The sequence below is a fragment of the Callorhinus ursinus genome, unplaced genomic scaffold, assembly GCF_003265705.2.
Source record: "Callorhinus ursinus isolate GAN/ISIS: 27379988/994484 unplaced genomic scaffold, GSC_fseal_2.0 scaffold37, whole genome shotgun sequence".
Lineage (NCBI taxonomy): Eukaryota > Metazoa > Chordata > Mammalia > Carnivora > Otariidae > Callorhinus > Callorhinus ursinus.
In genome coordinates, this window is record NW_027397099.1 from 2,160,257 (window position 1) to 2,187,450 (window position 27,194).

The window sequence follows — 27,194 nt, forward strand, 5'->3', positions numbered from 1 at the left end:
GCTGCCGTCCCATGGATCAGGATGACCAGAGCAGGAAGACGGGGAGAGAACGCAGAGGCGATGGCGGCTCTCTCCTTTCATCAGCTAAGGACACAAAAGCCCCCGGCAGCCTTCCTCCTGTGCCCTATCAGTGGTGACCTCTTCCTACAGACGAGGCTCGGGAAGGACGGAGCTGGTAAAGGGGCGACACACCTGCAGCGACAGTGCTGGCCTGCACAGAACTGGACTTCTGCTGGCCACGAGCTGTCAAGCAGGTCGATGCTGCCCGGCCCATGGCCCTCCAGCTCCGTATCTCCTCCTTGTTCTGGAAAGTCAGGATCCAGACGTTTTGAGAGAAGCAGCGACTTGCCCAAGTGGAGGCAGGTTATGCCGGGGATGCCGCAAGAGCGAGAATTCTTCATAAGGTTATTAAAACAGGCAAATACCATGAAGACGTTATTTCTTTCTAATAATTCTGACAACTCTTTCCAGTCCTGAGTGCTTGGAGTGAAATTCTCTGCCTCAGAGAGAGGCAGAACTCTGACTTCTGGGAGAAACCTGCTCCTACTGACTACAGGTAGTTAATTTTTTGTTTAGCTCAAATTGGGTGCTGGATGGTAAAGGTTCAAGGTCTCATTTCTTGGGCTATTTCATAACATAAAAACTAGTAAAATGAGCAAACCAAGATACTGTTTTATTTCTTTAAAGATTTTATTTATTTGACAGAGACAGAGAGATAGTGAGAGCAGGAACACAAGCAGGGGGAACAGGAGAGGGAGAAGCAGGCTTCCCACCGAGCAGGGAGCCCAATGCGGGGCTCGATCCCAGAACCCTGGGACCATGACCTGAGCTGAAGGCAGACGCTTAACCAACTGAGCCACCCAGGCGCCCCCTGAGATACTGTTTTAAAAGTCTAAGCCAGAAAGTTTCCAAAATAAAACAAATTTGCCCACTCTCAGTAGAGAATCATTTATCCAAAAGAAACAGGGATAACGGGACTGGAGATGGGAGAGCACGTGATAAATATGTGCGCGGAGGAATGGGCGAGGGGGAGCGTGTGTGTACATCTAGGGTACAAAAGAAGTATTTCTGTTCTTGTGGGAATGGATTTTCTATTTTACTTGTGTATCAAGTATACATAGTTAAACTGTACTAGGCAACGTTTAGAAGGATTCTGTACCATCTTAAGGAATAAGGAGAAGCACAATATAGATTTACAAAATCACACTGGGAAAATGGACCACGGTTGTCTTGACTGCTCTGAGGTTTGCAGGGAGTAGACATTTCAGCACCCATCCCTGCTAATCATGGTACCAGCGTGGCCTTCTACTTGGGGGCGGGGTATTTTCTGTCCAAGTCAGACCTCTTCTCTGCTGGGACGCTGAGCACCTTTCTGAAGGACTCCAGGAAGACAGCATAGCTGGATTCAGGTACTGGTTCAAGATGTGCCTTTGTCTTCAACTTTCAGTAGTAAAAGTGCTAAATGTCTTGATAGAGGAGGTCATATTTGGGAATATTCTTGGGATCAATAGGACTTTGGACAATAAGTTTTCCCCTCATCGCTCCTCGATAAATTACTTCAATCAGATCTATGAAGTCCTGCTTAGTTTTGAAACTTCCCACAAACTTAGTGTGATCTGGAGACCTAGAGAGCACAGAAGAAAAACAACCTTGCTCAGAACTTTGGGCGATTACTCGCTGCAGACCTTCAGGAACAACAAAATGAATCGCAGCTCTGTAACTTTCTTCTCGTCGGGGAGACTTAAGACATGAAGCCTGACATTGATTTCTCTGGTTGCAATTACCGGGCCCATCTGATAAAGGACTAAAGCCAGTGCCGTCGGCCACTGGGGTGGCATGTGAGCCCTATCATGCGAAGAGCCTCCGCTTCAAAATCTATTTTCATCACTTCTTAGCTCTGTATCCAGTAGAATTGCCTGGACGCTGGCATGGGCATGGTCTGCTGCTGCTGCTGTTGGCTACACTGTGTAAAGACGACTGGTCATCGTCTCTGAATTGCCCTCACTTACACTTTTGAGTGGTGGGTATGAAATCTCTGTTTTTTATTTTTTTACTATTTCAAACTTCAAGTATGTTAATTGTAGAAACTTTTTAGAAAAACAAAATTACCAGTGAGGCCAGAGGCTGCAAGTCGGTGCATGTCCTTCCAATCTGCGCGCGCGTGTATATGTAGATGCATTTTTTTCAAAATCATGGCAATTATATCATGCAAACTATTTTGTAATGTGCTTTTCCAACCCACATATAACCTGTTTCTTTCAAAGTCATTAAACTTGCATCCACAACGTTACACGAAATTGATATCTAGTATCCCTCTCTGGACATCTACGTTCTTTCTATGTATTTTGCTTTCTAAATAATGGTGGGATGAATATTCAGGCAGCCAATTTTGCCCACTTTCACGATTATTTTTCCTTCAGAGAAATTCCTGGAAATGCAATTGCTGGGTTAAAAATTTTACTTTTTTTTCTTTTGAGAGAGAGAGAGTGCACAAGCGGGGGGTGGATGGGGAGGAGGTGGGAGGGAAAGGGTCTCAAGCAGACTCTGTGCTGAGCCTGGAGCCTGACACAGGGCTCAGTCCCACGATGCTGAGAGCAGCAACTGGGCCGAAATCAAGAGCTGGATACTCAACTGACTGAGCCACCCAGGTGCCCCCAAAATTTTACAGACTTTTAAAATGGTAAATAGTGTCATAAATCACCCTTGAAAAAGATTGCACCAAAATAATACTCACATCAACTGTATCCTAGGTGAATAAATAGCTTTAAAATACTTAAAACAGGTAATATTTAACACACTTTCAGAAAGATAATGACAGAACAGGTACAGAGATCTAAACAAGCAGACACCTCACCCACAGCAAGAAATGATAAGAACTACGGGCACACCGAAAATACATGTTAAGTATTAGGATGCTGACTGGATGCCATGGAGGGTGTTAAAGATTTCACAGCGCTTATTCTTGACAGAGTTGGTTGAAGAATGTCTTCAAAACCTTCTGAGTTATATGTTAAGAAAAAAGAAAAAGAAGAGAGCAGGAGGGGAAGAATGAAGGGGAGTAAGTCGGAGGGGGAGACGAACCATGAGAGACGATGGACTCTGAAAAACAAACTGAGGGTTCTAGAGGGGAGGGGGGTGGAAGGATGGGTTAGCCTGGTGATGGGTATTAAAGAGGGCACGTTCTGCGTGGAGCACCGGGTGTTATGCACAAACAATGAATCATGGCACACTACATCAAAAACTAGTGATGTAACGTATGGTGATTAACATAATAAAAAAATTAAAGAAAAAAAACAAACAAAAAAACCCCTTCTGAGTGGCAGAAGAGAGGACAGTTGGCCAGAGAGAAGCATGTCTTAGTTTGCTAGAACACTTCTTTTCAAAAGCAGCCAACCAGTCCCAGAAGTTTAAGTACACTGACATATTTTGTTTTAAATGAAATTCCTGGGAAACTTTTAAAAAAGCTGTTCTGTATTTTCTACACTGAAGGATGGTCAGTGCTTCCCAAATTGTACAAATCTTTCCTACTTCAGTAGGAGGTTAAAATCTGCCAATTGCGCCGGAAACCCTCTCTTTTTTGCATCCAAGTTTCACATAACAAATGAGAGAATCAGCTGAGCAAAGAGCAGCAACATTAGGCTCACAAGGCCACCGGCACAGGCAAGTAGGCGACTTACCGCAATTACTCGGGGAAAACAAACTCCCACTGCCATAGTAACGTCAAGTCAATCGAACTTACCCGTAATCCACTTTCATATGCTGTCCATTGAAGAAAAACACAGTAGATGGAATATAACTGATGTCAAAATAGTGCGTGTAAACGGGAGTTCGGTCCACATCTACCAGATATATGGCAGCCATTTTACTCAGGCCAGAATAGGTCTTAGAAAGCTGCAAATAGAGAGTGACAGGTAGGTCACAATACGAGAGGCAGCTAAGGTTTCTTCTGTGAAACTTTTTACTGGGATATTCTGTTTGAAAGATATTCCTGGGGCGAGAATCTCTCCTGAGTTCCACATTAGACACAGTATAACCTTATCATTCAGAGTCTGAGTCTCTGTTGGTAGACTTGTGAGAGGTCCGTGGGAAAACTGTGTGAATACATTTTTTAAAAATGCATTTAAAAAAAAAATCTGGTTTTGGTAGTAAAGTTTTTATAAACTTTTTGTGGATTTATAAAATCCATGTTCACTTAAACAAAAACAACTCAGAAGTATGTACTGTGCATTGAAATTCCCCCAAATCTCTTTCCTTCCAATTCCCCCATGAATGATAATTATAATAAAAATAGTGAAGACTTGCATGGCAGTTATTATGTGCTAAGTGTCCTTAGCGCTTTACACTTGTTAACTCATTTACTCCTTACAACATTCCTATGAGGTTATTATAGTCTCCATTTCTTAGATGAAGAAACTGAGGTAATCTGCCTCCAGTCACACAGCTAGTAAACAATACAGCTAGGAATTGAACTCGGGCAGCCTGGCTCCATGATATTGCCTCTCCTCTATGGCTGAGGGTATAATCCTCTGGCCCTTTCCCCCCTCAGGTTAACATATCACACGCTCATTTTTAATCACAGTAATAAAGATTCTTATACAGGATCCACATCGTGGGTAGCAGCAATAGAGATGCTGGGAAGAGGTCTCAGTTCTGGGGTAAGTCTCTCTCCATAATAAAAAGAGACAGGAATAAACCCATTCTGTCTCATACTCCCCTCCCTACTCATCAGAGTATGAAGATGTGTTATGAAATCAGAGATTATCATCAGGCACACACTGGAGGCAACACACTAGAAAAGCTTATCTGCAGGCAGAGAAAATGAAGTTCAAACCCCAGCTCTGCAGGTTAGTGGTTTTGTCCTGTGGGCAGTCACCCGATCTCCCTGGCTGGCATTCCTCTCCCCCCATGGGAATAGTTAATTGTCCCACTGTTGTGAGCACCAAGTAAAATAATGTTCAGATTCTTGTTAGTAGTGTTTCTGGTCCTCCACGGCTTTGCTGGTGAAACTGAACTTGGATGGCTGCTGGTGGGCAAGGACATCTAGGACAGATTCAGCACAATCAGAGACTTGGGGGCCCAGCTCAGGGCAGGCACACAACCAGCTCCTGGTGAAAGTGTGCCAACAAATGAAAAGCTGTGTCTCTGGGCCTGACCGCTCCCTTCCAAGCACTCTGTAGATATTGAAGAGAGAATATACAGATTTTTAATAAAAACCATTTATTTAAAAAATTCACTTACTATATCATCTAGCTGCAAACAGACAGGATCCTCATCTCTCCCAAACCGGAGGACCAACACCTTCTCTGCAGTACTTTTTATTGCTTGGTCTACTTCTTTTTTGCTAGTTAGCTTGGGCAATAGGAAGCTCATCTTGAAATAATCCAAACAGTAATCCTCACTGTCAGTTCTGAAATATAGTTGCAATATTTAAAGACAGCGTAAGTGCATGCCTCCTAATTAAAAAAAAAAAAACAACTTAATTTTTGGAGTAGGTAATATACATACATTTTATTCCCAGAGGAAAAAATGGTTTCATACAACAAAGTATCAAAGTAAAAGGAAAACACTATAAGGCACAAACTGGTGGCAAGTCCATCAGCTTAAAAACAAACAATATAGAAATGTACACTGTGAAAAATCTCCCTCCCTCTGTCTGCCCTCAACTGGCCCCGTTTGCACTAGCCTATTTCTCCCCACACACCACGTAGCTACTTTCATTAGCTTCTCATGTATCTTCCAGTTTTGTTATGCATTTACAGGAAAATACAATATGCATTCTTATGTTTCCCTCTTTTGCCCCAAAGATAGCCTATTCTATCTGCCAGTGTGCCAGCAGGAAAAAGATGACATTCTCAAATTTGAAGAGATTATATGAAGACAACAGGGTGCAGTGCTGTACTTCAGCTAGTAAGAGCCGGGTGCTGTTCCTATCCCTAGGCCTGAAGGGGCCATGGGAGGGAGCAGTTGGCAGAAGTGTGTGGTGGGGACTGTGGGGGTGCAAAAGGCCCTTGTATAAGGAGTCAGCCTGCAGTGAAGGGATGCAGCCACTCTTCTCCCTCCCTCTGATCTGCTAATGCACCCACTGGCTGACTCAAACTGGAACCAGACGGCAGGGGAGATGCAGAAGGCAGCCCAGTCTCCTGGTCCCAGAGCAGTCTAGAGAAGGAGGAAGAGTGGAGCTGGAGAGGCAAATGACAGATGTCCAGCACACATATTTTACCCACTCTTCTGCACCTTGCGGTGTTTTACCTAACATGCGAAGATCTTTCCATATCCCTAACACACACAGTCACAGCGACATACTATTTCATGCATGGACCATACGTTTTATTTTATTTTATTTTTTAAAGATTTTATTTATTTCTTTGAGATAGAGTGAGACAGAGCATGAGCAAGGGGGAGGGGCAAAGTGAGAGGGAGAAGCAGACTCCCCTGCTGAGCAGGGAGCCTGATGAGGGGCTTGATACCTGAGCCGAAGGCAGACACCCAACCGACTCAGCCACCCAGGCGCCCCTGTACCATACTTTTTAAAGTCTTTTACTTACGGAGTATTATCATGAGTCCTGGCTTAAAGATTCTTGATGCATACCTTACTAGATGCACCTCACCACATGGCAAACAGATCACTTAAGGGTGTGTGTGACAACCACACACAAAAAATAAGTCATAAAATACTGAGATAGAAGGGATCTAATCCAATCCCCTCATTTTACAGACTTGTTTGCCTACCGTTTTGGTTCTAGCTACAACAAGGACTAGAATCCAAGCCACCAAATTTCTAATGCAGTGTTCCTTTGGCTATATTAAGTTAGGAAAAAAATAAAAAAAATTTTTAGAAGACTTTATTTATTTGACAGAGAGAGACATAGCAAGAGATGGAACACAAGCAGGGGCAGTGGGAGAGGGAATTCAAATAGCACCTTCAGTATGTTACTGATAAAGAGGAAGTGAGGGGAGGGGAAAGCTGTCCACAGGGGTGAGGGGCCTGGATAATTGTTGGAAGAGAGGAAAACTGATGCCACACCTAAGAATATGTTCATAGCAAAGAATACCAACAGAGACTTCACAAAAGAAGAGGTACAAACGGACAAAGTTTGTACCTTTGGAAAGTTAAGCTTTACTGGTAAACAAAGAAAAGCAAATTAGAAGATTATTTGACAAAGGCATTAAATTGGTAAAGCGAAACAATAATGCAAGGGTGTGAACGGACACGCATTTCATTGTCCCCGCTGGAAGGCAGGGAAGCAAAACTTTTCTAGGAAGAAAACCATCTGAGCAACAATTCCATTTCTGAGAATTAATTCGACACGTTTACAAAGATTTATGTAGAAAAGATATTATCATATTCTTAGTGGTGAAAAACTGGAAACAACCTAAATGGCCCAAAACAGGGGACTGGAAAAACAAACGACAGGACAGTCCTGCAACATATTATTACACGGCCAAAATATTGTGTTACAAATGAGTATTTCAGATACTGAAAGGTTCTCATGATAAAGTTATAAAACAGTATACAAAGTGTGATCCCACTGCTGTACAAAAACCTAACTATAATACAAATGTATACGTTTGCATATAAAAACTGGAAAAAAATACCCCCAAATACCATCAGTGGTCACCTCTGCGAGTGAACAGACAGGAGAGAGCGTTTCTTTTTCCAAAATAGTCAAGATAAATAAACATACATATATTTAACGAAGCCCGTGGTTGGGCTACTCCTGGCCCACAACTGCTACAGAAAACGATACTTACTTTATTTGTACAAGTCACTTCCCTCTCTTCCACTTCAGGACTGTCCGCAACCCTGACCCCTTCTCCAAACAAGGTAGGACGCCAGCTACTCCTACGCCAGCGGTACCGACAGTAACCCAGCCGCTACTGCTTAGCAACTCTCGGCTGACCGCTTAAGAAAACGGAAACGGAAAAGAAAACGCACAGGCGCAGTAGGTAAACCTGCGGTCGATCTCAATAGTCCAACAAGCCGAAGCGGTTATTCTACTCCGAGCCCACTTGGCTCGGTTTCGGCCGGAAGCCGTAGAGTCACTTCCGCCCTTATTAAAAATGGCCGATCTCCTCCCCTCACCCTCCCTTTCCTCCCGCCTTTCAGACTAACTGTGATTGGTCGCGACGAGACTCGGAAGTGAAGTGTGTCTGAGCCGAGTCCCAGAGGAGGACACTCTAGCCTTGAGTGCTTGGTCGCTTTTTGTCCCACACTTGGAGCGGGGAATCGGCGTTTTCCGGGCTGCACTCGATGGTATCTTTGGACAGATAGAGGGGATCGCGCAAGGTATTATGGGACAATAATGGCCGCGTTTAAGGTTTATGTCTGGCTCTCTAAGGCTGTCTGAGTGAGGGGTGGTGGTGCCGGCGCCCCAGAATCTGGGGCAGAAGGTCCCGAGAGTCGGGCTTGGTGAGGTGAGTGTCCCTTCTTCCTTCCTGACCTGCCCTTCGCCATTCATGGCAGCTCCAGGCGGGGGATATCGGTCCTTCGCTCAGGTTCCTGCCCGGGTTTGCAAAGTCTCTTCCCTGTCACCCAACTTGCCTTTCTCACCTTAGGGATGCTGCGCCGCTCAGGCCTTCCCCATCCTTTCTCCTTGATCTGGTCAGATCCGGCTGTCTGGCGCGGCCTCACGGAGGTGCAAGGATGCTGTCCAGGGGTCACCCTGCACCCTTCCTCAGGCTTCTGCATTAGTCCCCTCCCAGGCAGAGGCTGAGCCCAAGTAGGGATCCTGTGTCTTCCTTTTCTCCGTCATAGTGGTATCTTTACTAGGTGATCTCTACTAGAAGCCGAGGATTTTTGTCTGTTTTGTTCTCTGTTCTATTCCTCTTGCCCAAAACAGCAACTGGCTCACAGAAGGCAGTTGATGAAAAATTGTTGAATGAGTAAATCTAGTTTTTCTAATTTTTTTTTATCCTATGTGGCTTCTTTGTCATTTATCATTCTCCAGAATCCAGCCCCTTAACGCCTTATTTGTTCTCAGCAGCTAATTAACTCTTGTCAGATGCCTTACCCTGGGTTGTTGGTCTGTTCCTTTGCTGTCTCTAGAAATGTTTGGCTTCCCATTCTCCATTCATCCATTCCTCAAACGTTTATTTTGCTAGGCACTGGGTACAGCAACAGCAAGACAGACAAGGTTGTCTTTTTCACATTATAGGAGTATATTTTCTAGTTCAGACTACTGCTGACCAGAACACATATGTGTTTACCTTCTTATTTAGATTTCCTCACATGCACACAGATGTCACCAATATGCAGCTCTCCCTTTTCTCTTCTGCCTGATGGCATTTTTCAAAATGCAACTCTTGTGTCTATGTTCGTATTATGTGTCCAGTATGTTTGGCGTTATTCCTCTATAGAGCCGTGCATGTTAGTTAGAGCTGGGCAAAACATTCTGGATTCCGGTGGTACCCTGCACCTTGACAGTTCCTTTGCTTCACTGACTTGTTGAAAGGGGAATTATCCAAGCATGCAGAAATCAGTGTATGTTTATAAGTGAATGGTATATAATGGGAGGTAAAGAGGAATTTGTTACAAGTTGAGTGCCAGAAAATCTTACAGTCACCTTAATACTTTCAGGAACACCATTTCATAATGAAACCTAGTGTTTCTCATCAATATTTTTGGTGAACGTGGATTGTCATTAAACAGATTTCATCTGCTGTGAGGTAATTCTTTTCTACAACCACAACTGGTCCCAATAAAGCCATTAATGTAAGGATCACATGGATGGTAGCCTTCTACCCCAATCTGCCTACTCTACTGTACCTGTAGTTTAAAGGGAGGGAGAAGTAGAACAACTCAGGTAGAAAATGTTGAGCCCCATTGGTATATAGGAGCACAGCAAGTAAAATAATGTAACACCTTTATGTAACACTATATACTTACAGAGGGCTTTCACATACACTCTTGTGTTTGATTCTCACAATAACTCCATGGATTAGATAGGGCAAAAGGTATTTCTGTTTTACAGATATAGAAATTATGCCTAACCAAACATTAATTTTTTTGCTTACAATCATACAAGTAGGAAATGTCAAAAGCTTGCATTCTAGTTGAGGATTCTGACTTAAAATCTAGTGGTGTTTCCCCTACAGTCCCTTTCTAGATGCTTTGATGTTCTAGCAACTGCCCCTTAGTGAGGTCTGTTCTTGCCTGGATGATACCCTCTTGGATCCTGGTGTTTGGTGGGTGTGCGAGTGTGTGCGTGTGCGAGTGTGTGTGTGTCTATTTCTGATGTGTGTTGGGGTGGGAGTCAGGGGATCTTTTGAGGTTGTTATTGACTTGATGGAAAGGTCTTGGTAAGAGGTAGCTAAACAAAGCCTGGTCTTGATGGGGAGGTTAGCCCCCTGAATATACTTCTAACTACAGTCATCCTGGGTCATAGCAGAGTTGAACCTTCTCTTACCTCCAGTACCAAATGGGTGGTCTCCCTTCCCCAGACATCCCAGAGTCTGTCATGGAGGACACCCGCGAGGATGCCTCCATCCATCGATTGGAAGGCACTGATCTGGATTCTCAGGTTGGCGGTCTTATTTGCAAGACCAAAAGTGCAGCCAGTGAGCAGCACGTCTTCAAGGCCCCTGCCCCCCGCCCTTCCTTGCTGGGGCTGGACTTGTTAGCTTCCCTGAAGCGAAGAGAGCGAGAGGAGAAGGACGATGGGGAGGACAAGAAGAAGTCCAGAATCTCCTCCTACAAGGACTGGGAGGAGAGCAGGGACGACCAGAGGGACGCCGAGGAGGAGGGCAGTGACCAGGCGGGCCGGCATAGCCGAAAGGACAGGTAAAGGCGTTAGGGTGGGTTGACGCAAAGGGAGCGAGAACGGCGGCCAGAAAATAACATCTCATGTTTATTTCTGTTTTCTTGTTGCATCTGTAGACCCTGGTGATTTTATTATGATCCTGTAGTATCTAAGGTAGATAGGAATTGGTGTTTTCTTCAAATTGGTGGGGAACAGTCAGAGGCGACTAAAGAGAGGGTGGGGGTTAGAAGTGTTTTGGGTTGTTGCCATAAGTAAGCCTGTGGGGAGGTAAAGTGCAGAAGGACAGGTCAGCCAGCCAGAGGTCTGGGGGCGAGGGTTTTCCCCTACAGAAAGGGCCTTTTACTAGTTGCCCTCCCTGTTTCAGACATTATCGATCTGCTCGGGTAGAGACTCCGTCCCATCCTGGTGGTGTGAGTGAAGAGTTCTGGGAACGCAGTCGGCAGAGAGAGCGGGAGCGGCGGGAACATGGTGTCTATGCCTCGTCCAAAGAAGAAAAGGATCGGAAGAAAGAGAGATCAAGGGATCGAGACTGTGACCGCAAGAGAGACAGAGGTAACCGGTTGGCGTAGTTCCTATAGCCGGTTGAACATTTGAATTAACACGTCAGCCTCTTTCCTATTGCAGGAGTTTTTCTAATGCACAATAATTAGGGAGCCCTGTTGGTTTTGATTGTGTCAGGATTGGGAATAGCAGGCAGCTTAAGAACTGTTACTTGCAACAAAGCTGCTTTGCTTGAGTGTGTGGTCCTCGTTTTATTACAATTGGTGGTAAAGGTGATAACGAGTAATTTGTGTAAGAAACCAGAATTTACAGCAGTTTTGGTGAAAGAGAAAGGACAGTGCTGGGGAGCAAAGCTAGACATAAAATCCAACGCTGGCTTTGCTCAGTGTGGTTGTAAGTTTTATAGTTTATAGACTTGTAACTATTAAACAGCTATTCACTGTAGACTTATAACTATTGTTTTTTGAATTCTTGCAGGAAAATAATTGTTACTGTGAGTTTGAAACTTTCTAGCCAGTAACTATTTTTTCCCCTTGAAAGAATGGGGATATGTGAGTTTCAGGAGCCCATGGATCGCATTAGAGCAGTGCAGGTTGCACCTGTGAGTGAGTGGGGGAGGCCTGTCCTTTCTCTAGGGTGAAGACGGGTGGAAGTTAGGATGGGACACATACATCCTAAGCTCTGTGTGTGGCTCTTGACAGATGAGCGGGATAGAAGCAGACACAGCAGCAGATCGGAGCGAGATGGAGGGTCAGAGCGCAGTAGAAGAAATGAACCGGAGAGCCCGAGACACCGACCTAAAGGTAGACTGAGCTGTCACTTATGGTGACTTGTGGGGGATCGAGTTTTGTATAAAAGGTGGGGTGAGCGAATCCCGTCCTCAGTTGATTTGCTGTGGGCAGAGTCAGAATTGCTGATTCCACCATGAACTTCTTGGAATACTTGGTTCTGAGTCAGGTGGGGAGGCCCTGGACCTGTCGAGATGGATCTGCTCCTTTAAGCTGATAGGCTGGTTGGCTGAATGGCCACTTTGCCAAATGGCAGGAAAGAATAGGGAGCTGGGGAAGAGCATTTATTAAAAATAATTATTTATATCCAAGAGTAGTATGTTTGCTGAGAGAAATTGGCTGTTCCTTCAAATGTTATAAACACACTTAAAAAAAAAAAAAAAGAAAAATGTTATAAACCCATGAAAACTGGACCATTAAAATCCAGGTATCTTTAAAAACTGTCCAAACCATGTTAAATCTGTTACAAATAGTTACGTGTTACAAATAGATACAAAGCTTATACTTTATAAAGAAATCTGGGGGGGCGCCTGGGTGGTTCAGTTGTTAAGCGTCTGCCTTCGGCTCAGGTCATGATCCCAGGGTCCTGGGATCGAGCCCCGCATTGGGCTCCCTGCTCCTCGGGAAGCCTGCTTCTCCCTCTCCCACTCCCCCTGCTTGTGTTCCCTCTTTCGCTGTGTCTCTCTCTCTGTCAAATAAATAAAATCTTTAAAAAAATAAAAATAAAATAAAACAAAGGTTTTGGAATTAAGACAAAGGAAATGTTATTTTTGGTTCAGTCATTTATGAGCTTTCATTTTCTTAGCCTTTAAAATGGTCATAATTAGGGGCGCCTGGGTGGCTCAGTCGTTAAGCGTCTGCCTTCGGCTCAGGTCATGGTCCCAGGGTCCTGGGATCGAGCCCCGCATCGGGCTCCCTGCTCCGCGGGAGGCCTGCTCTCCCTCTCCCACTCCCCCTGCTCGTGTTCCCTCTCTCTCTGTGTCTCTCTCTGTCAAATAAATAAATAAAATCTTAAAAAAAACAAAAAGAAATTTGGGGAATTGACTTTTGGCTGATAGCTCTAGGGCCGTGTCCTGGTTAGGTTAGATATTTCCCGTGGTTGTGTTCTTTGTGGCCCCAGACGCAGCGACCCCTTCAAGGTCTACCTGGGAGGAAGAGGACAGTGGCTATGGCTCCTCAAGGCGCTCGCAGTGGGAATCGCCCTCCCCAACGCCTTCCTATCGGGATTCTGAGCGGAGCCATCGACAGTCCAGTCGCGATCGGGATAGGTGACGTTCTGGGCAGAGCAGCCCGGTTTCTCTGGGTGGCTGGCACAGGGTGGACGTGAGGAGGGCAAAGGGATCTGGGCTGGGAGAGCAGATGGCAGCTGGGGAACACATCCCAGCTTAGTGACTACCCAGTGATGCTGGTTATACTGTTGCCCAGGTCTTTGAGGAGCAGGTATTCAGATGACACACCTCTGCCAACCCCGTCCTACAAATACAACGAGTGGGCTGATGACAGAAGACACCTGGGGTCCACGCCCCGTCTGTCCAGGGGCCGAGGTAAGGCAGGGAGGGAGGAGGGTGCAGGAAAGCAGGATGGCTCGTCCCGCTGAGGCCGAGCAAAGCTGTACTCTGGAGCGGTGCAGCTCTGCAGGGCTGTTGGTGGCCGCTGGGGATAAGCTGGGGTCATTGGGACTGACTTGCTACTTGTTCTCCTTCAGGAAGACGCGAGGATGGCGAAGAGGGAATTTCTTTTGACACGGAAGAGGAACGGCAGCAATGGGAGGATGACCAGAGGGTAAAAGCTTGACATCTTTGAGGGGCTGAACGAGGGGTGGTGGCCCTCTGTAGGCGAGTGGGCAGAGTGACGCTTCAGTGGAAGTGGACTTTGATGACAGAGGGTAACACAGGGCAGTCTTGGGAGCTAAGCCCTATTCAGTCCCGAAGCCCTGGAATCTTTACGGAGGCACGGGCTCCGTGGTGACACTTCTCACCGGATGCAGGGCTGACCTAACTTTTTAGTTAAATGCTGGTGCCACCGTGTGGTAGACGTAAGAAGTGCCGTCACGAGTCAGTCCCCGCAGTTCTCTAGAAGGCTCCCCTTCCAGCAGGGTGGCCCTTCCCCGTCCCTGTCATCGCAGCAGTGACTTAGCAGACATCTCTTCTCTGGCCTTGTCCTCGTAAGCTCCATCTGTCCCTCGTTCTCACTGCTTTGTCCCCTCTGCTGCAGCAAGCGGACCGGGATTGGTACATGATGGACGAGGGATATGATGAGTTCCACAATCCCCTGGCCTACTCCTCGGAGGATTACGTGAGAAGGCGGGAGCAGCACCTGCATAAACAGAAGCAGAAGCGCATTTCGGCTCAGCGGAGGCAGATCAACGAGGTGGGCTGCCCTCAGTGGTCGGAGCCGACTCAGCTGGAGTTGGGGGCGCGCGGTGGCAGCACAGCTCGCCTCCCCATCGCTGCCGTCCCGGCTGTCGCTGTACCTCTGGAGGCAGAGAGGGGTGGGCGTGGAACCTTTCTGCAGCTTCAGATAAACTCCCAACTCCTAACTTCTTTCTTTTGCAGTCCTTCCTTGAGGGCTGCCGTGGATGGGAAGTGATAGGGTGGGTGCTGGCTCTGTGTTCTTTGTGTCTCTGAGTGGGGCTGGGGACACTCGCCATGTGTCTGTCCGTATAGAGTTTCTGACTTAGATATCAAGGGCTGTGCCTTGGAAAAAATACTGCAGGTGATTTGGGATCAGGGACTCTGCTTTCTAAGGAGCTGCAGGGTACAGCGGCCTGGGACACCTCTCTGGTGCCCCCTGGCCCTTCTGTCAGGACTTGATGGGTGGACTTGCCCGGTGACCTTTCAGGATGCCTTTTGGTTGCAGTCTGAGTGTGCCTCCTATTGTGTTGTCACAGGATAATGAGCGCTGGGAGACCAACCGCATGCTCACCAGTGGGGTGGTCCATCGGCTGGAGGTGGACGAGGACTTCGAGGAGGACAGCGCGGCCAAGGTGCACCTCATGGTGCATAACCTGGTTCCTCCCTTTCTTGACGGGCGCATTGTCTTCACCAAGCAGGTGAGGCCCCCGGGGCCTGAGAGAAGCCAGCTCAGATGGAACTGAAGTGAACAAAGGAAAAAGAGGGGGGAAAAAAGGCCTCTCGCCTGATAGGGCAGCAGTGTGTTCCATTTACTGGGGCTGCTATGAAGTGGACCTTCCTGTTGAGTTTAACCATTAGTGGGGAACTTCTCTTTTTCCTCAACCTTCTGCAGCCAGAGCCCGTGATTCCAGTCAAGGATGCCACTTCAGACCTGGCCATTATTGCTCGGAAAGGCAGTCAGACAGTGCGGAAGCACAGGGAGCAGAAGGAACGCAAAAAGGTTGGTTTCTTGTCATTTGGGGTTAGGGAGTCTCTGTTGTGGTTTTTTTTTGGGGTGGGGGTCTTTCTTTTTTCTTTTTAGAAATTGTGTTAGATCTCATAGATAGTGTTCCTTTTGGAAGTTTGAGGGCACTCACAGAGCAAGAAAGAGCTGTTGGAGGAGGGCATTGTGTTTCTCCACCAGGGCCTTACTGAAGACAACCGCAGGGCCTGATGCTTGGGGAGCTTGCGGTTGAAATGGGGAAGCAGGCTCAGTGCCACTGCTGCCTTGTGGGAATTTACCACCTGCTGGATTGAAGTGTCTTGTCAAGTGGGATTGATTTTCCATTGACCACAGTCGTGTTACACGATGAAGCCGACTTACGTTTTTTAATTTTTTTCAGGCTCAACACAAACATTGGGAGCTGGCTGGAACCAAGCTAGGAGATATCATGGGTGTCAAAAAAGAGGAAGAGCCAGATAAAGCTCTGACAGAAGACGGTAAAGTGGACTATAGGTAGGAGTCTTGGTCAGCAACCAGGCTGTTTCCAAAGACTGGGGCCCTCCAGGACCCTTGCTGCGAACAGATAGAATTTGTGGTTTGTGAATAGGAAAGTCATGTCGCTTTGGGTCTTCTGGTCCCTTCTGGTCCCTTCCTCCTGGTCTTTCTCTCCTACCGTCTTCAGTTTTTCCTAGATATTATTCCTCCTGCCACCACTGCTACTGTTGTAGGGACAGCCTCTCCCTGCCGGCATTAAACACCTCCCACATACTCGCTCCCTGAGGTCTCACGACAGTCCCATGGGGTAGGTGCTCTCCTTTCCATGTCCCGTGTGCAGAGCATGAGGCTCAGGGAGGTTAAGTAGCTGGTTTGAGGTCACCCAGCTAATAAATGGTGGTGTGATGATTAGACCTGGGTAGTGGAGCTTTGGAGCCCGGCTGCTCTACGTAAGTGTATTTCAGATGTCCAGTATTAGAAGGCGGGCTTTGCCCCCTTAGGTTTCAGTTTAATGGAAGGAGGAGCTATTTTTAACAGTGGTTTGGAAAGAGAAAGGATTGTCTTATCAGAGAGTGACGTCCCTGTTCATAGAGATATTTAAGCAGATGGTAGAGAGCTGCTTATTGGGGTTCCCACCTTGGGTAGATGGCTGGACTCAAATGTCCCTCGCCAGTCTCATCCTCTGAACATTCTAAAGTCTTGTCGAACCGGCATCCAAGTGAATAGTTCTCTGTACCCCTGTGAGAAATGACCCAAATAAGGAGTCGGTACTACCAGTCAGCCATTGTTAGCTTGTAATTAATGTAGTCCCTTAGGCATTGACTCTTAGCTGACCAGGAGTGATGGTGAAACTAGAAATACCGCTGGCAGAGCATGGGGTGGGCCTGCAGGGGACAAGTCTCTCGTGGGGAGGCCGGGTGGCGGAGATGTGGCCTTCGGCAGCATGGAACCACTCCCTATTTGCTGTGCAGTCTGGGGAGACTCACGTAGTACTTCTGAGTCTAGGCCTATGTGCATGTGTCAGATATTTGCATGCTTCCAGTAGAAACTGTTGGTTAATACTCAATGGTTGTGTTTGTTCTTATAATTCTTTGAAAATGAAGCTGTTCAGACTATGCCATCCTGCCCAGAGCAGAGGGTAGAGGTCTGAGCCTGGTCAGGACTCTGCAGCCTCGCCGCCTCCTTTTAGCCCTTCATGCTTCATGCAGAAATCAACCCCCCCCACCCCTGTATTCTGTACAAGATCACGACCCGGTGATTTCAGCTCCTCTTTAGGGCCTTTCAGCTCCTCTTTAGGGCCGAGATTTGGCCCGTTTGCTAATCTGAACTCCTGTGAGTCATACTGAGCCCTGTCTGACCTGAGGGTGCTGGGTATGTTGTGGATGATGGCTGCTCAGACGGCAGCGCCAGTTCCTGAGGCCAGAGGAGATGAGGATCATCTCAGATTACCTGGCTGCACTGGGGTCTCAGAGATTTCTTGCATCTTGTTGTGGTGGTTCTTGTTCTTGGGTGTCAGAAGAAGGGCAGGGACCCCGTCAGGAAGAAAAACGTGGGAAATTGTGCAGGGTGCTTAGGCTGCTCTGTGTTCTCAGGACAGAGCAGAAGTTTGCAGATCACATGAAGAAAAAGAGCGAAGCCAGCAGTGAATTTGCCAAAAAGAAGTCTATTCTGGAGCAGCGGCAGTACCTGCCCATCTTTGCTGTGCAGCAAGAACTACTGACTATCATTAGGTAATCCCTTCCTGGGGCCTGGGAGGACCACAAGGGAATCAGGTTCCCCTTTGTCCCTTGTGTTGACTCAGTAGCTCTTTTGCTTTGGGGCACTGCATCTGATGGAGAAGACAGAGCATTTTTTCTTATGTGACACAGGTGCCCTGGGCTACTTTGCCTGAAGCAGGCAAAACAGCATTGTTTTGTTAGAGTTCACTTCTTTAAAACCCGTCGTCTTTGAGACTTTATAGAAGATGTCTTGGTTCTGGGCCGTTTTCCCAAGGAAGCCCACCTTTCTAAGCAGGCGTGCTCCTCGCCTAGCCAGATGTGGGCATAGGAAGTGGCCCTGTCTTGTTGGAGGCTCACAGGTGACTTCCACTCAGCCCGCCTTGCCCTTTGTGTTCTCTCCCTTGTAGAGATAACAGCATTGTGATCGTGGTTGGAGAGACAGGGAGTGGTAAGACCACTCAGCTGACACAGTACTTGCATGAAGATGGTTACACGGACTACGGGATGATCGGGTGCACCCAGCCTCGGCGTGTGGCTGCCATGTCTGTGGCCAAGAGAGTCAGTGAAGAAATGGGGGGAAACCTCGGTGAGGAGGTGAGTGGGCGTGCAGGCTGAGCCGTGCGGCTTCCATCCATCTGAGCTGATCTGCTAAGGCCTGGACCCAGCACGGGGTGTGCCAGCAGCGAGCTGGGGCCCAGGGCTTCTGAGCCCTTTCTCTCTGACCTTCAGGTGGGTTATGCCATCCGCTTTGAAGACTGCACGTCAGAAAACACCTTGATCAAATACATGACGGACGGGATCCTGCTCCGGGAGTCGCTCCGGGAAGCGGACCTGGATCACTACAGTGCCATCATCATGGACGAGGCCCATGAGCGCTCCCTCAACACTGATGTGCTCTTTGGGCTGCTCCGGGAGGTGAATAAGGGCTCTGGGGTACAGTCCGTCTGCACCCCTGGGGCTTTGAGCAGCACACTGTTGTAGTTAGTGACCCAGGTGCTCCAGGCGGGCTGGGCTTTCGCCTGGGAGGCTGAGGGGGGTCTCTGACAGGCCAGAGTGTCCCTTGAGGCCTCCAGGCTGCCAGGTTCAGACCTGGTGTTGTAGTTCACTCTGTTCTTGCTCAGCTGAGTGAATCATGGTTCTCTTGGCTCTGGCTCCCTGGCTTCAGTCTTCAGCATTCTTAAGAGTCTAATGTGCTGCTCCATCAGCTTCAGCCTGTTTCATTTGGGAGTAATGTTGGTGAGACTGGGGGGTGGGTGCCAAGGGTTCCAAATCTCTGGAGAAGCCTCAGACTGACCTCTTCTCTTAGGTGGTGGCTCGGCGTTCAGACCTGAAGCTCATTGTCACGTCAGCCACTATGGATGCAGAGAAATTTGCTGCCTTTTTTGGGAATGTTCCCATCTTCCACATCCCTGGTCGTACCTTCCCTGTTGACATTCTCTTCAGCAAGGTACCGAGGCCTCCTTTTTTGAACTGATCCTGACCTCTGATGAGAACCCATCTGGAGGGCAAGGGTTAGGGTACTGATTTGGGAAAGTTTTGTCGGTACCATGGGGCAGATGGTGCAACCTGCACCTCTAGGGCTCAGAGATAAAGGGCTGTACCCTGGGGGAGGTTTACTTTTATTAGAGCAGAAGTGCAGGGCCCAGGGAGGGCAGGCAGGCCCATCTGTAGCCCTGAACGTCCACCCCCTCTAGCCCCACACCAGCGACTGGCCACTGGTTCCCAGAGGGGTGCCGGCCGGCATTTCCCTTGATAACTTTCCTCTGACCGTGACCCTGGCTGGTGTTGCAGACCCCGCAGGAGGACTACGTGGAGGCCGCAGTGAAGCAGTCCTTACAGGTGCACCTGTCAGGGGCCCCTGGGGACATCCTTATCTTCATGCCTGGCCAAGAGGACATTGAGGTGTGTGACTTGGTCATGACTGTGATGAACGGGTAGTGTCCTGCTTGTGAGGGGCTCTGGTGTCTCATGGCTCCTCTCTCTGCCCTCAGGTGACCTCAGACCAGATTGTGGAACATCTGGAGGAACTGGAGAATGCACCTGCCTTGGCCGTGCTGCCCATCTACTCCCAGCTGCCATCTGACCTCCAGGCTAAAATCTTCCAGAAGGTGTGACACCAAGAAAGTCTGTCCTGGGTCCCCACCCTTGGGGCTCCCTGGATTCTCCCCAGGGAGGACAAGAGAGAGAGTGTTACTTTTTGGCAGGGGTGGGGGTGCTTTTTTCCCTGTGGAGTCTTTCCTACCTGTGGGCCTACAGCCTGCCCCCCTGTACATCCTGCCCGGCACTAGGCTCCAGATGGCGTTCGGAAGTGTATCGTTGCCACCAACATTGCTGAGACGTCTCTGACCGTGGACGGCATCATGTTTGTTATTGACTCTGGTTATTGCAAATTAAAGGTAAAGGAAGACATGGGCACTGGGGCCGTGGGCCATCACCCACAGTAACTCAGTCGGTGGGAGGGCAGGCCCCGGGTCGTCAGCCCTTCAAGGGGGGATGGACTCAGAAGTGCTGGTGCTATTTCGGAGGCTAACATTTGAGTGCTGATTTCGCCATGCAGTTGACTGATTTAATCCTTGTGATAACGCCACGAAGTAGATGATTTAATAACTCAATAGAGATCACAGAGCTGATATTTGTGGGGGAGATTTCTTAAGGTTCCCAGCTTCAAAAGGACAGCTGCCTACATTGCTAGAACACTATGCTCTGTGATGTGTAGCAGCCTGGGCTTGTCTCTCTTTGTCTCAGGGCTGCCTCCCCGTTGCCCCTTGCTCTCTCCTTCATCAGCTCTTTTCTGTCCCCTCCAAGGTCTTCAACCCCAGGATTGGCATGGATGCTCTGCAGATCTACCCCATCAGCCAGGCCAATGCCAACCAGAGGTCGGGGCGCGCTGGCAGGACGGGCCCAGGTCAGTGTTTCAGGTAGGAGCCCTGTGCTAGCCGGCTTTCTGGGGCGGTGCTGGGATGGCAGAGTGTGGAGCTGGGGTGGCGGGCACTGGACTGTGAGCCCACACAGGGATGCCGGCCCCAGGATCCCTGAGGCTGGGCAGTGGTGGCAGGACTGCCACGTGTTGGTCTTCTCATCAGCAGCGGCCTTGGCAGGCAGCTGTGAGCTCTGAGCGGCTTCGGGTTTCCGGCAGCCCCGCGTGGCAGGCGCCCGCACCGGAGCACAGCACTTTGCTTCGAGGTGCCAGGAGAGTTGGGATGGCGTGGCTCCTCCACCGCGGGGATGCCCGTGCAGGCGCCAGGCCTGTCGGAGACTCAGCAGGGCCCGGTGCTCTCCCCGGCAGGCTCTACACCCAGAGCGCCTACAAGAACGAGCTCCTGACCACCACAGTGCCTGAGATCCAGAGGACCAACCTGGCCAACGTGGTGCTGCTGCTCAAGTCCCTCGGCGTGCAGGACCTGCTGCAGTTCCACTTCATGGACCCGCCGCCCGAGGACAACATGCTCAATTCCATGTATCAGCTCTGGATCCTAGGGGCCCTGGACAATACCGGTGCGCGCGCCCCAGCGGCCGGGAGAGACATGGGGTTCGCTCTCTCTTGACCTCACTGTGTCCCCTCAATGTCCGGATTTGCTCCTCTCCCAGGCGGTCTGACCTCGACGGGGCGGCTGATGGTGGAGTTCCCGCTGGACCCGGCGCTGTCCAAGATGCTGATCGTGTCCTGCGACATGGGCTGCAGCTCGGAGATCCTGCTCATCGTGTCCATGCTCTCCGTGCCGGCCATCTTCTACCGGCCCAAGGTGGGCGCGCGGCGGCCACGCTCCTCCTGCCCCAGCGGCGGCCCCTCGGTGACGGGGCTTGAGGAGGGACTGGAGGGGACCGGTTTCTTTCTGTATCGTTAACGTGGGGTGGAGGGACAGGAGGCCAAAGAGTAAACTTGCTGTCTTCCGGTACGCAGGCTGGGGCAAGGGAAAGCTGGGCGAGATCAGGGGTTCTCAGTGATTTGGAAATTGGCAGGAGCGTTTGTTATCTTCTAGGACAGTTGTGTCAGAGCCCTCACATTTTAGAATAAATATTTTGTCATAAGCTATGTTACTTTCCCTGTGTTGTCCAGGTAACACATCAGTGCGTTTGAAGTTGCGTGTGCGGGCAAGCGCAGGGTCTTGTCAGCGGGCCTGGACTCCCTGTGCTCAGAGTAAAGGTCCTTTTTCCTTCCCAGGGCCGAGAGGAGGAGAGCGATCAGATCCGGGAGAAGTTTGCTGTCCCTGAGAGTGATCATTTGACCTACCTGAATGTCTACCTGCAGTGGAAAAATAATAATTACTCCACCATCTGGTGTAACGATCATTTTATCCATGCCAAGGCCATGCGGAAGGTAAGGGCAGTAGCCCGATGAGCAGGCTGTTGGGGCGAGGGGTGGTAGGGAGGAAGAGGCGGGTGCCATCCTTCTCTGCCCCGGGTCTTGCTCTAGGTCCGGGAGGTGCGGGCTCAGCTCAAGGACATCATGGTACAGCAGCGGATGAGCCTGGCCTCATGTGGCACTGACTGGGACATTGTCCGGAAGTGTATCTGTGCCGCCTATTTCCACCAGGCAGCCAAGCTCAAGGTGAGCCCAAAGGAGCCCGGTTGAGGCCACTTCCTGGTCTGATAATTGTTTCAGGGCAAAGTTCTTTCTCAAAAGCCCTGCAGATCTGGGCTTTCCCCACCAAGGCCTGTGTCAAGACAAGGGATGGAGTGGCTGCCCACGTGAGCGGCGATTTCTTGATGTGGGGCTACCAGTTTTGTCTCTTCCCTAGGGAATTGGGGAGTATGTGAATATCCGGACAGGGATGCCCTGCCACCTGCACCCCACCAGCTCCCTCTTTGGAATGGGCTACACCCCAGACTACATAGTGTATCATGAACTGGTCATGACCACCAAGGTGAGTCTTTTCCAACAGAGCTGGCATGACATAGGCCTACCTTGCTGGGCCAGGCCTTTGCAACCCTTCATTGCTTTCCGGTATGAGCTTTGAGCTCGGGGGAGGCCACATATGTTGCTTTGAGGGGAGTTGAGATTGGTTTTCAGCTGGGTTTGGGGGAAGCTTATGTAGAATTAACCTTTAGTAGACAGTGGCCTCAGCTGCACCAGCGGGATTGTTCCGTTTCCTGCCTCGGATAAGCAACCCCTCTTGGTGTCATTAGAAGGGCCTTCTGAGGGGCTAGGCCTTTTCTCTTGGATTCTAGGGGGCATGTTTTCAAGTATGGAGGAGGAATTTGAATGGGAGAAAGAATGAAAATTGCAGTGTCTGGGGCTTATGTCTGCCTTTTTCAGCCTCAGAGGGCTGGGGGTTGGGCCCTTCCCACATGGGTCCTGATTGTGGAACTGCTGTGGGAAGGACAGCCCAAAGCATTGGACCTTCTGTGACCACCACTTTGTGATCCTTCTGCCTGCAGGAGTACATGCAGTGTGTGACCGCTGTGGATGGCGAGTGGCTGGCGGAGCTGGGCCCCATGTTCTACAGTGTGAAACAGGCAGGAAAGTCTCGGCAGGTAAGGATCCTGCACTTGCCATGGAGGTTCTGCTTGCTTGTGGACCCATTGTCCCCTCAGCCTGCTATTGAAGACATGTCAGCATCTGACCACTACCCTCTTAACTTCTCTCTCAAACACAAAAGCTGTGGTCAAGCCAGGTTGGTCTGTTAGATTTCCCCTGTCTGCTCCGGTTGCTTGGTCTGCCTAGCGTTCTTTTTTTTTTTTTTTAAATAAAGATTTTATTTACTTATTTAAAGAGAGGGAGAGAGAGCACAGAGCCTGATGCGGGACTTGATCCCATGACCCTGAGACCATGACCTGAGCTGAAATCAAGAGTTGGGCGCTTAACCAACTGAGCCACCTTGTCCTTTAAAAAAAAACGAAAACAAAAAACCTTATTATTGGAAAGTGCAAATATTCATAAAAGTGTAAAAAACAGTATAGGGAGCCATCATGAATTTGTCACCTGCTCTCCATAATGATCAACATTGGTCAGTCTGGTTTGGCTTTTTCCTACCCTCCTCCACACACTTTTTTCTTTCCTGGAAAAATTTTAAAGCATATTTTAGACACATTATTTCACCAGTAAAAGCTTGAGTAAGCATCTCAAAAAGGACTTACTTGTTTTCAAAATGTAATGTTTATGCCACTGTTGCTTAACGGAATTAATCCTTAATGTTATCTAAGTCTCCAGTCCTTATTCATATTTCTCCTTTTATGCCAAAGATAACTTTTTATGATTGATCTGCTTGGATTAGGATCCAAATATTACAATTAGTTATATGTGTTAAGTCTTTCATTCTAGAAAATGTTCTGCCCCCATTCTTTATTATGGTATTGATTTATCGGAGAAACCAGGTCACTTGTAGAATGTTCACATTCTGTATTTGGCCGATTGCTTTTTTGTGATGGCGTTTAACTTGTGCCTCTATCCCATGTTATTTCTACAAACTCATAATTAATCTCAAGGCCTGATGGGATTCAGGTTTAGCTGTTTTGGGCGAAGATGCATAAATGCATGTGGTGTTGTGAACATCCTTTTAGATGCTGTCAGGAAGGTAAGGTCTGGTGGTCCCACTTTTGGAAAGGATGCTGAGACTGGTCAGTGGTTCTGCCCGATCCCTCCAGTAGAAGTTCTCTAGCCTCTACTCCATCTCCTCACGGTCTCACTGTCCGTGGACGGGCACCGCCTAGAGCTAGGATGCAGGGCTGCAGAAGGTGGCAGGGCTCTTGTCAGTACTGTCTGCGCTGGGCCTGCACACATCTTCCTTATGTGTGTTCTTCCCAGCCAGGTGGTCATGTCTTCCCAGTGTCCTGTACCTCCTGGCATCACTGTGCCCTTGGTAAGAGAGTGAAAGTGCTTACTGAATTGAGTGGAGTGCGGAGACGTGACAGGGTTTGGACTGAATCGTGCAGTGTCTGTCTTGACTCGAGGAGAACAGGCTTTGGCCTCAAAAGACAAGGCCGCCTTGGTGTTGGGGCAGGGAGCCACGTGGCCCCGGCTCTGGGAGCTGGCCCAGAGAACAGAGCACCTGGCTTATGAGGCTTCCTCACCTTCCTCACCAGGCTCCCCGATACGTCTCCCTCTTTTCTAGGAGAACCGCCGACGGGCCAAAGAGGAAGCCTCTGCCATGGAGGAGGAGATGGCGCTGGCTGAGGAGCAGCTGCGAGCCCGGCGGCAGGAGCAGGAAAAGCGCAGCCCCCTCGGCAGTGTCAGGTGAGCTTCGGCCTCGGGACCCCGGCTGGGATGGAGCCTGTCCGTGGGAGGCTCTGGGGACCAGCCCGAGAGACCAAGCAGCCCCCGACGCAGGGTCGCGATCTAAGAGAAGTTGAGCGTAGGGCTGAATGGGGACAGAAATTGACCAGTCCCACATGGAGGCATGGGAGGGGTTCCAGATGCACCATCACGGGTGGTGATACATCTGCCTGGTCACTGTCACGTTGTACTAGGCCTGCGGTGGTCTGGAGAAGTTCCAGCTTCACTGACAAGCGAGGACTTGGAAATCATGGTGCGGATGGGAGGGGGGCCTTGGAGTCTTGGGCTTCTGTGTCTCTGCTGGTGCCCGAAGTTAGGTCAGATTTCACAGGTGAAGGGCACAGTTCTCCACAAGACTGCCTTCATGTCAGACACCAGCTGCAAGTTGAGGGGTTGCCAAAGGTCACTCTCACTTCTGACCAATTTGCTACAAATTTGGGGATCCCCATGGACTCCCCCACATTCGATAATTTGCTAGAATAACTCACAGAACTCAGGAAAGTACTCTTATTTACGATTACAATTTTATTATAGCCGAAGGCTACAAATCAGAACCAGCCCAAGGGAGAGACACAGAGTGAGGTCTGCGATGGTCCCACATACGAAGCATCCGTTGTCCTCAGGGCTGCATTACCCTCCTGGCATGTTGGTGCGTGATAGTGTGCACAGAGCATTGCCAGCCAGGGAAGCCTCAGTGTCCAGAGCTTCGATGTCCAGAGTTTTATTGGGGTTTCGTTCATGGGCATGAATGGTTGAGTAAGCATCCATGTGATTGACTCACTCTCTAGCCACCTTCTTTCCGCAGAGGCTGGGCTGACCACAAGGCTCAAAGTACAGCCCTCATCCTGAATCATCTTGTTAGGAGAAATTATCAGATGTGGCCTGAGGGCCCACCAGGAGTAACAGAGACATTCAGTCCCTTGGGAAATCCCAAGGGTTTAGATTACCTCCCAGGACCTGGGGACAGGTGCATGGGTGGTTCATTGGTAGAATTCTCGCCTGTCAGGACCTGGGGACAAAGGCCAGCTAGATTCTTTATTAGACAGGTGGAGTGGCAGCCTGGTGAGGTGGCTGGAAGGCTACCTCCATAGCTCACTTAATAGGTATGAAAGGGATTGTTAAAAAATCTACCTCCCAACCATCCTTGGTGGATATCAGAATGAGGTGATATTTTATTCTGCTCCTCATTACAAATGAGGATGGCAGTGGGGTTGGGAATGTGTTGGGGGAGAAAACCCTTCAGGCCCAAAGCCTGCTCACACACCAGTTAGAATAGCAGCAAGGCCTCGGGTTCCACGTCCTCGTGCACATCCTGGTTGGAGTGAGCAGCAGTGTGATTCCTCATCCCTCCTTCTGTGTCTCCAGGTCTACAAAGATTTACACTCCAGGCCGGAAGGAGCAAGGGGAACCCATGACCCCTCGCCGCACACCAGCCCGCTTTGGGCTCTGAGCTGAAGCTTTCCCTGCAGAGGATGCAGCCACGTATTAAGTCCTGAGCCCTGTGGCTAGAGCACCCGGGGCCTGCCACAAAACCCTTTCATCTCTGCGCTTTCATCTGTGTACATCGTGGCCCCTGGGGGAAGCTCCTGCAGGAGCTAGCTCAGCAACAGAGGGAGGAGGAGCTCCTCAGTGCAGGCCGGGGGTGCGGGGCAGCTGAGAGCTGTCAGGGCCGTGAGAGGGGGCCGGACCCATTGTATCCAAATAAACCATTCCTGGGACGCTTGGTGTATAAATGACTTGGCCGTGACTATGGTTTTTTTAAATTCTGTGTAAAGCAGCAAAATAGAGCTAGAGGGAATTGTAATTTGGTTATAATTCAGGATTTGGAAATAAATTTATTGTTTGTAAAATGTTATTGCATTTCAGACTGTTCCTTTTTCCCTCACTGCCCTCATCACGTAATAAGAAAATGGGCAGAACTCCAACTTGACTTTCCTTGGGTGGATCCTTCTAAAACAGCTCGCCTATTTCTGTTCTCCAGGTAGCGCCTCTCTGAGGAGGGTTGGCAGGGTAGGACATAGCTGGCAGGGAGGGATAATGGCCTGGGGCCCTGGGCAGACCAAACTCGGAGGGTGCCTTGCTCTTCCCCAGGCTGGGGGGCAGGGCAAGGCTGGCCAAATGGCCAAGTGGGAAGGAGGTGAGCAGCCGCGCACCCTCTGCCCTTCCCCGGTGGTGCGTTGGCTGCTGTATTGCTCAGAATGGCAGAAGTTTCTACTCTGCATATGAAAGGGTGACGTATTGGCAAAAATAGTATAAAATATTGCTTATTGATTTTCACATAAAAGATGATCCTTGTTGGATCATCTAGTCTTTTCTCTTGTTAAGCAGCTTATATCTGCTGAGGTGGCTTTTTGGGTATTTGGCCCTTTGCATCACCCACAGC

General features: G+C 49.1%; 2 protein-coding genes across 6 annotated transcripts; one reads left to right on the plus strand and one right to left on the minus strand.

Moving 5' to 3' along the window:
- Window positions 1-671: 671 nt before the first annotated feature.
- On the minus strand, window positions 672-8,039 carry TXNL4B (thioredoxin like 4B). The gene is made up of 4 exons (XM_025888880.2): window positions 7,753-8,039; window positions 5,239-5,407; window positions 3,740-3,891; window positions 672-1,624 (listed from the first exon to the last, which is right to left on the minus strand). Exons 2-4 carry the CDS (start codon window positions 5,368-5,370, stop codon window positions 1,459-1,461), a joined length of 450 nt encoding a protein of 149 aa, XP_025744665.1. The 5' UTR covers window positions 5,371-5,407; window positions 7,753-8,039; the 3' UTR covers window positions 672-1,458.
- A 113-nt stretch (window positions 8,040-8,152) lies between these two features.
- DHX38 (DEAH-box helicase 38) lies at window positions 8,153-26,661 on the plus strand. Of its 5 annotated transcripts, none has more exons than XM_025888937.2 (28): window positions 8,162-8,287; window positions 9,578-9,666; window positions 10,441-10,780; window positions 11,125-11,312; window positions 11,963-12,064; window positions 13,170-13,317; window positions 13,475-13,593; window positions 13,755-13,831; window positions 14,264-14,419; window positions 14,940-15,101; window positions 15,296-15,403; window positions 15,786-15,898; window positions 17,473-17,610; window positions 18,006-18,192; window positions 18,328-18,513; window positions 18,905-19,045; window positions 19,390-19,500; window positions 19,590-19,706; window positions 19,887-19,994; window positions 20,404-20,516; window positions 20,885-21,093; window positions 21,187-21,341; window positions 21,761-21,916; window positions 22,013-22,147; window positions 22,338-22,463; window positions 22,978-23,073; window positions 24,651-24,772; window positions 26,177-26,661. In XM_025888937.2, exons 3-28 carry the CDS (start codon window positions 10,458-10,460, stop codon window positions 26,259-26,261), a joined length of 3,681 nt encoding a protein of 1,226 aa, XP_025744722.1. In that variant the 5' UTR covers window positions 8,162-8,287; window positions 9,578-9,666; window positions 10,441-10,457; the 3' UTR covers window positions 26,262-26,661. The 5 variants fall into 5 exon arrangements, with proteins under 5 accessions (XP_025744723.1, XP_025744722.1, XP_025744720.1 ...); XM_025888936.1 differs by lacking the exon at window positions 8,162-8,287 and adding an exon at window positions 8,297-8,415; XM_025888938.2 differs by lacking the exon at window positions 9,578-9,666 and having other exon boundaries at window positions 8,153-8,287.
- The last annotated feature ends 533 nt before the right edge of the window (window positions 26,662-27,194 follow it).

Excerpts from the sequence above, each read along its gene's own strand:
- DHX38 (XM_073880059.1), top strand. The coding sequence starts at position 10,419 with ATGGGTGGTCTCCCTTCCCCAGACATCCCAGAGTCTGTCATGGAGGAC. Across the intron at positions 15,404-15,785 it reads AGCAGAAGGAACGCAAAAAG|GCTCAACACAAACATTGGGA; the intron begins GTTGGTTTCTTG and ends AATTTTTTTCAG. Across the intron at positions 15,899-17,472 it reads GACGGTAAAGTGGACTATAG|GACAGAGCAGAAGTTTGCAG; the intron begins GTAGGAGTCTTG and ends CTGTGTTCTCAG.
- TXNL4B (XM_025888880.2), bottom strand. The coding sequence starts at position 5,370 with ATGAGCTTCCTATTGCCCAAGCTAACTAGCAAAAAAGAAGTAGACCAA. Across the intron at positions 3,892-5,238 it reads GTTTGCAGCTAGATGATATA|CTTTCTAAGACCTATTCTGG; the intron begins GTAAGTGAATTT and ends CTCTATTTGCAG. Across the intron at positions 1,625-3,739 it reads CATATGAAAGTGGATTACGG|GTCTCCAGATCACACTAAGT; the intron begins GTAAGTTCGATT and ends TGTGCTCTCTAG.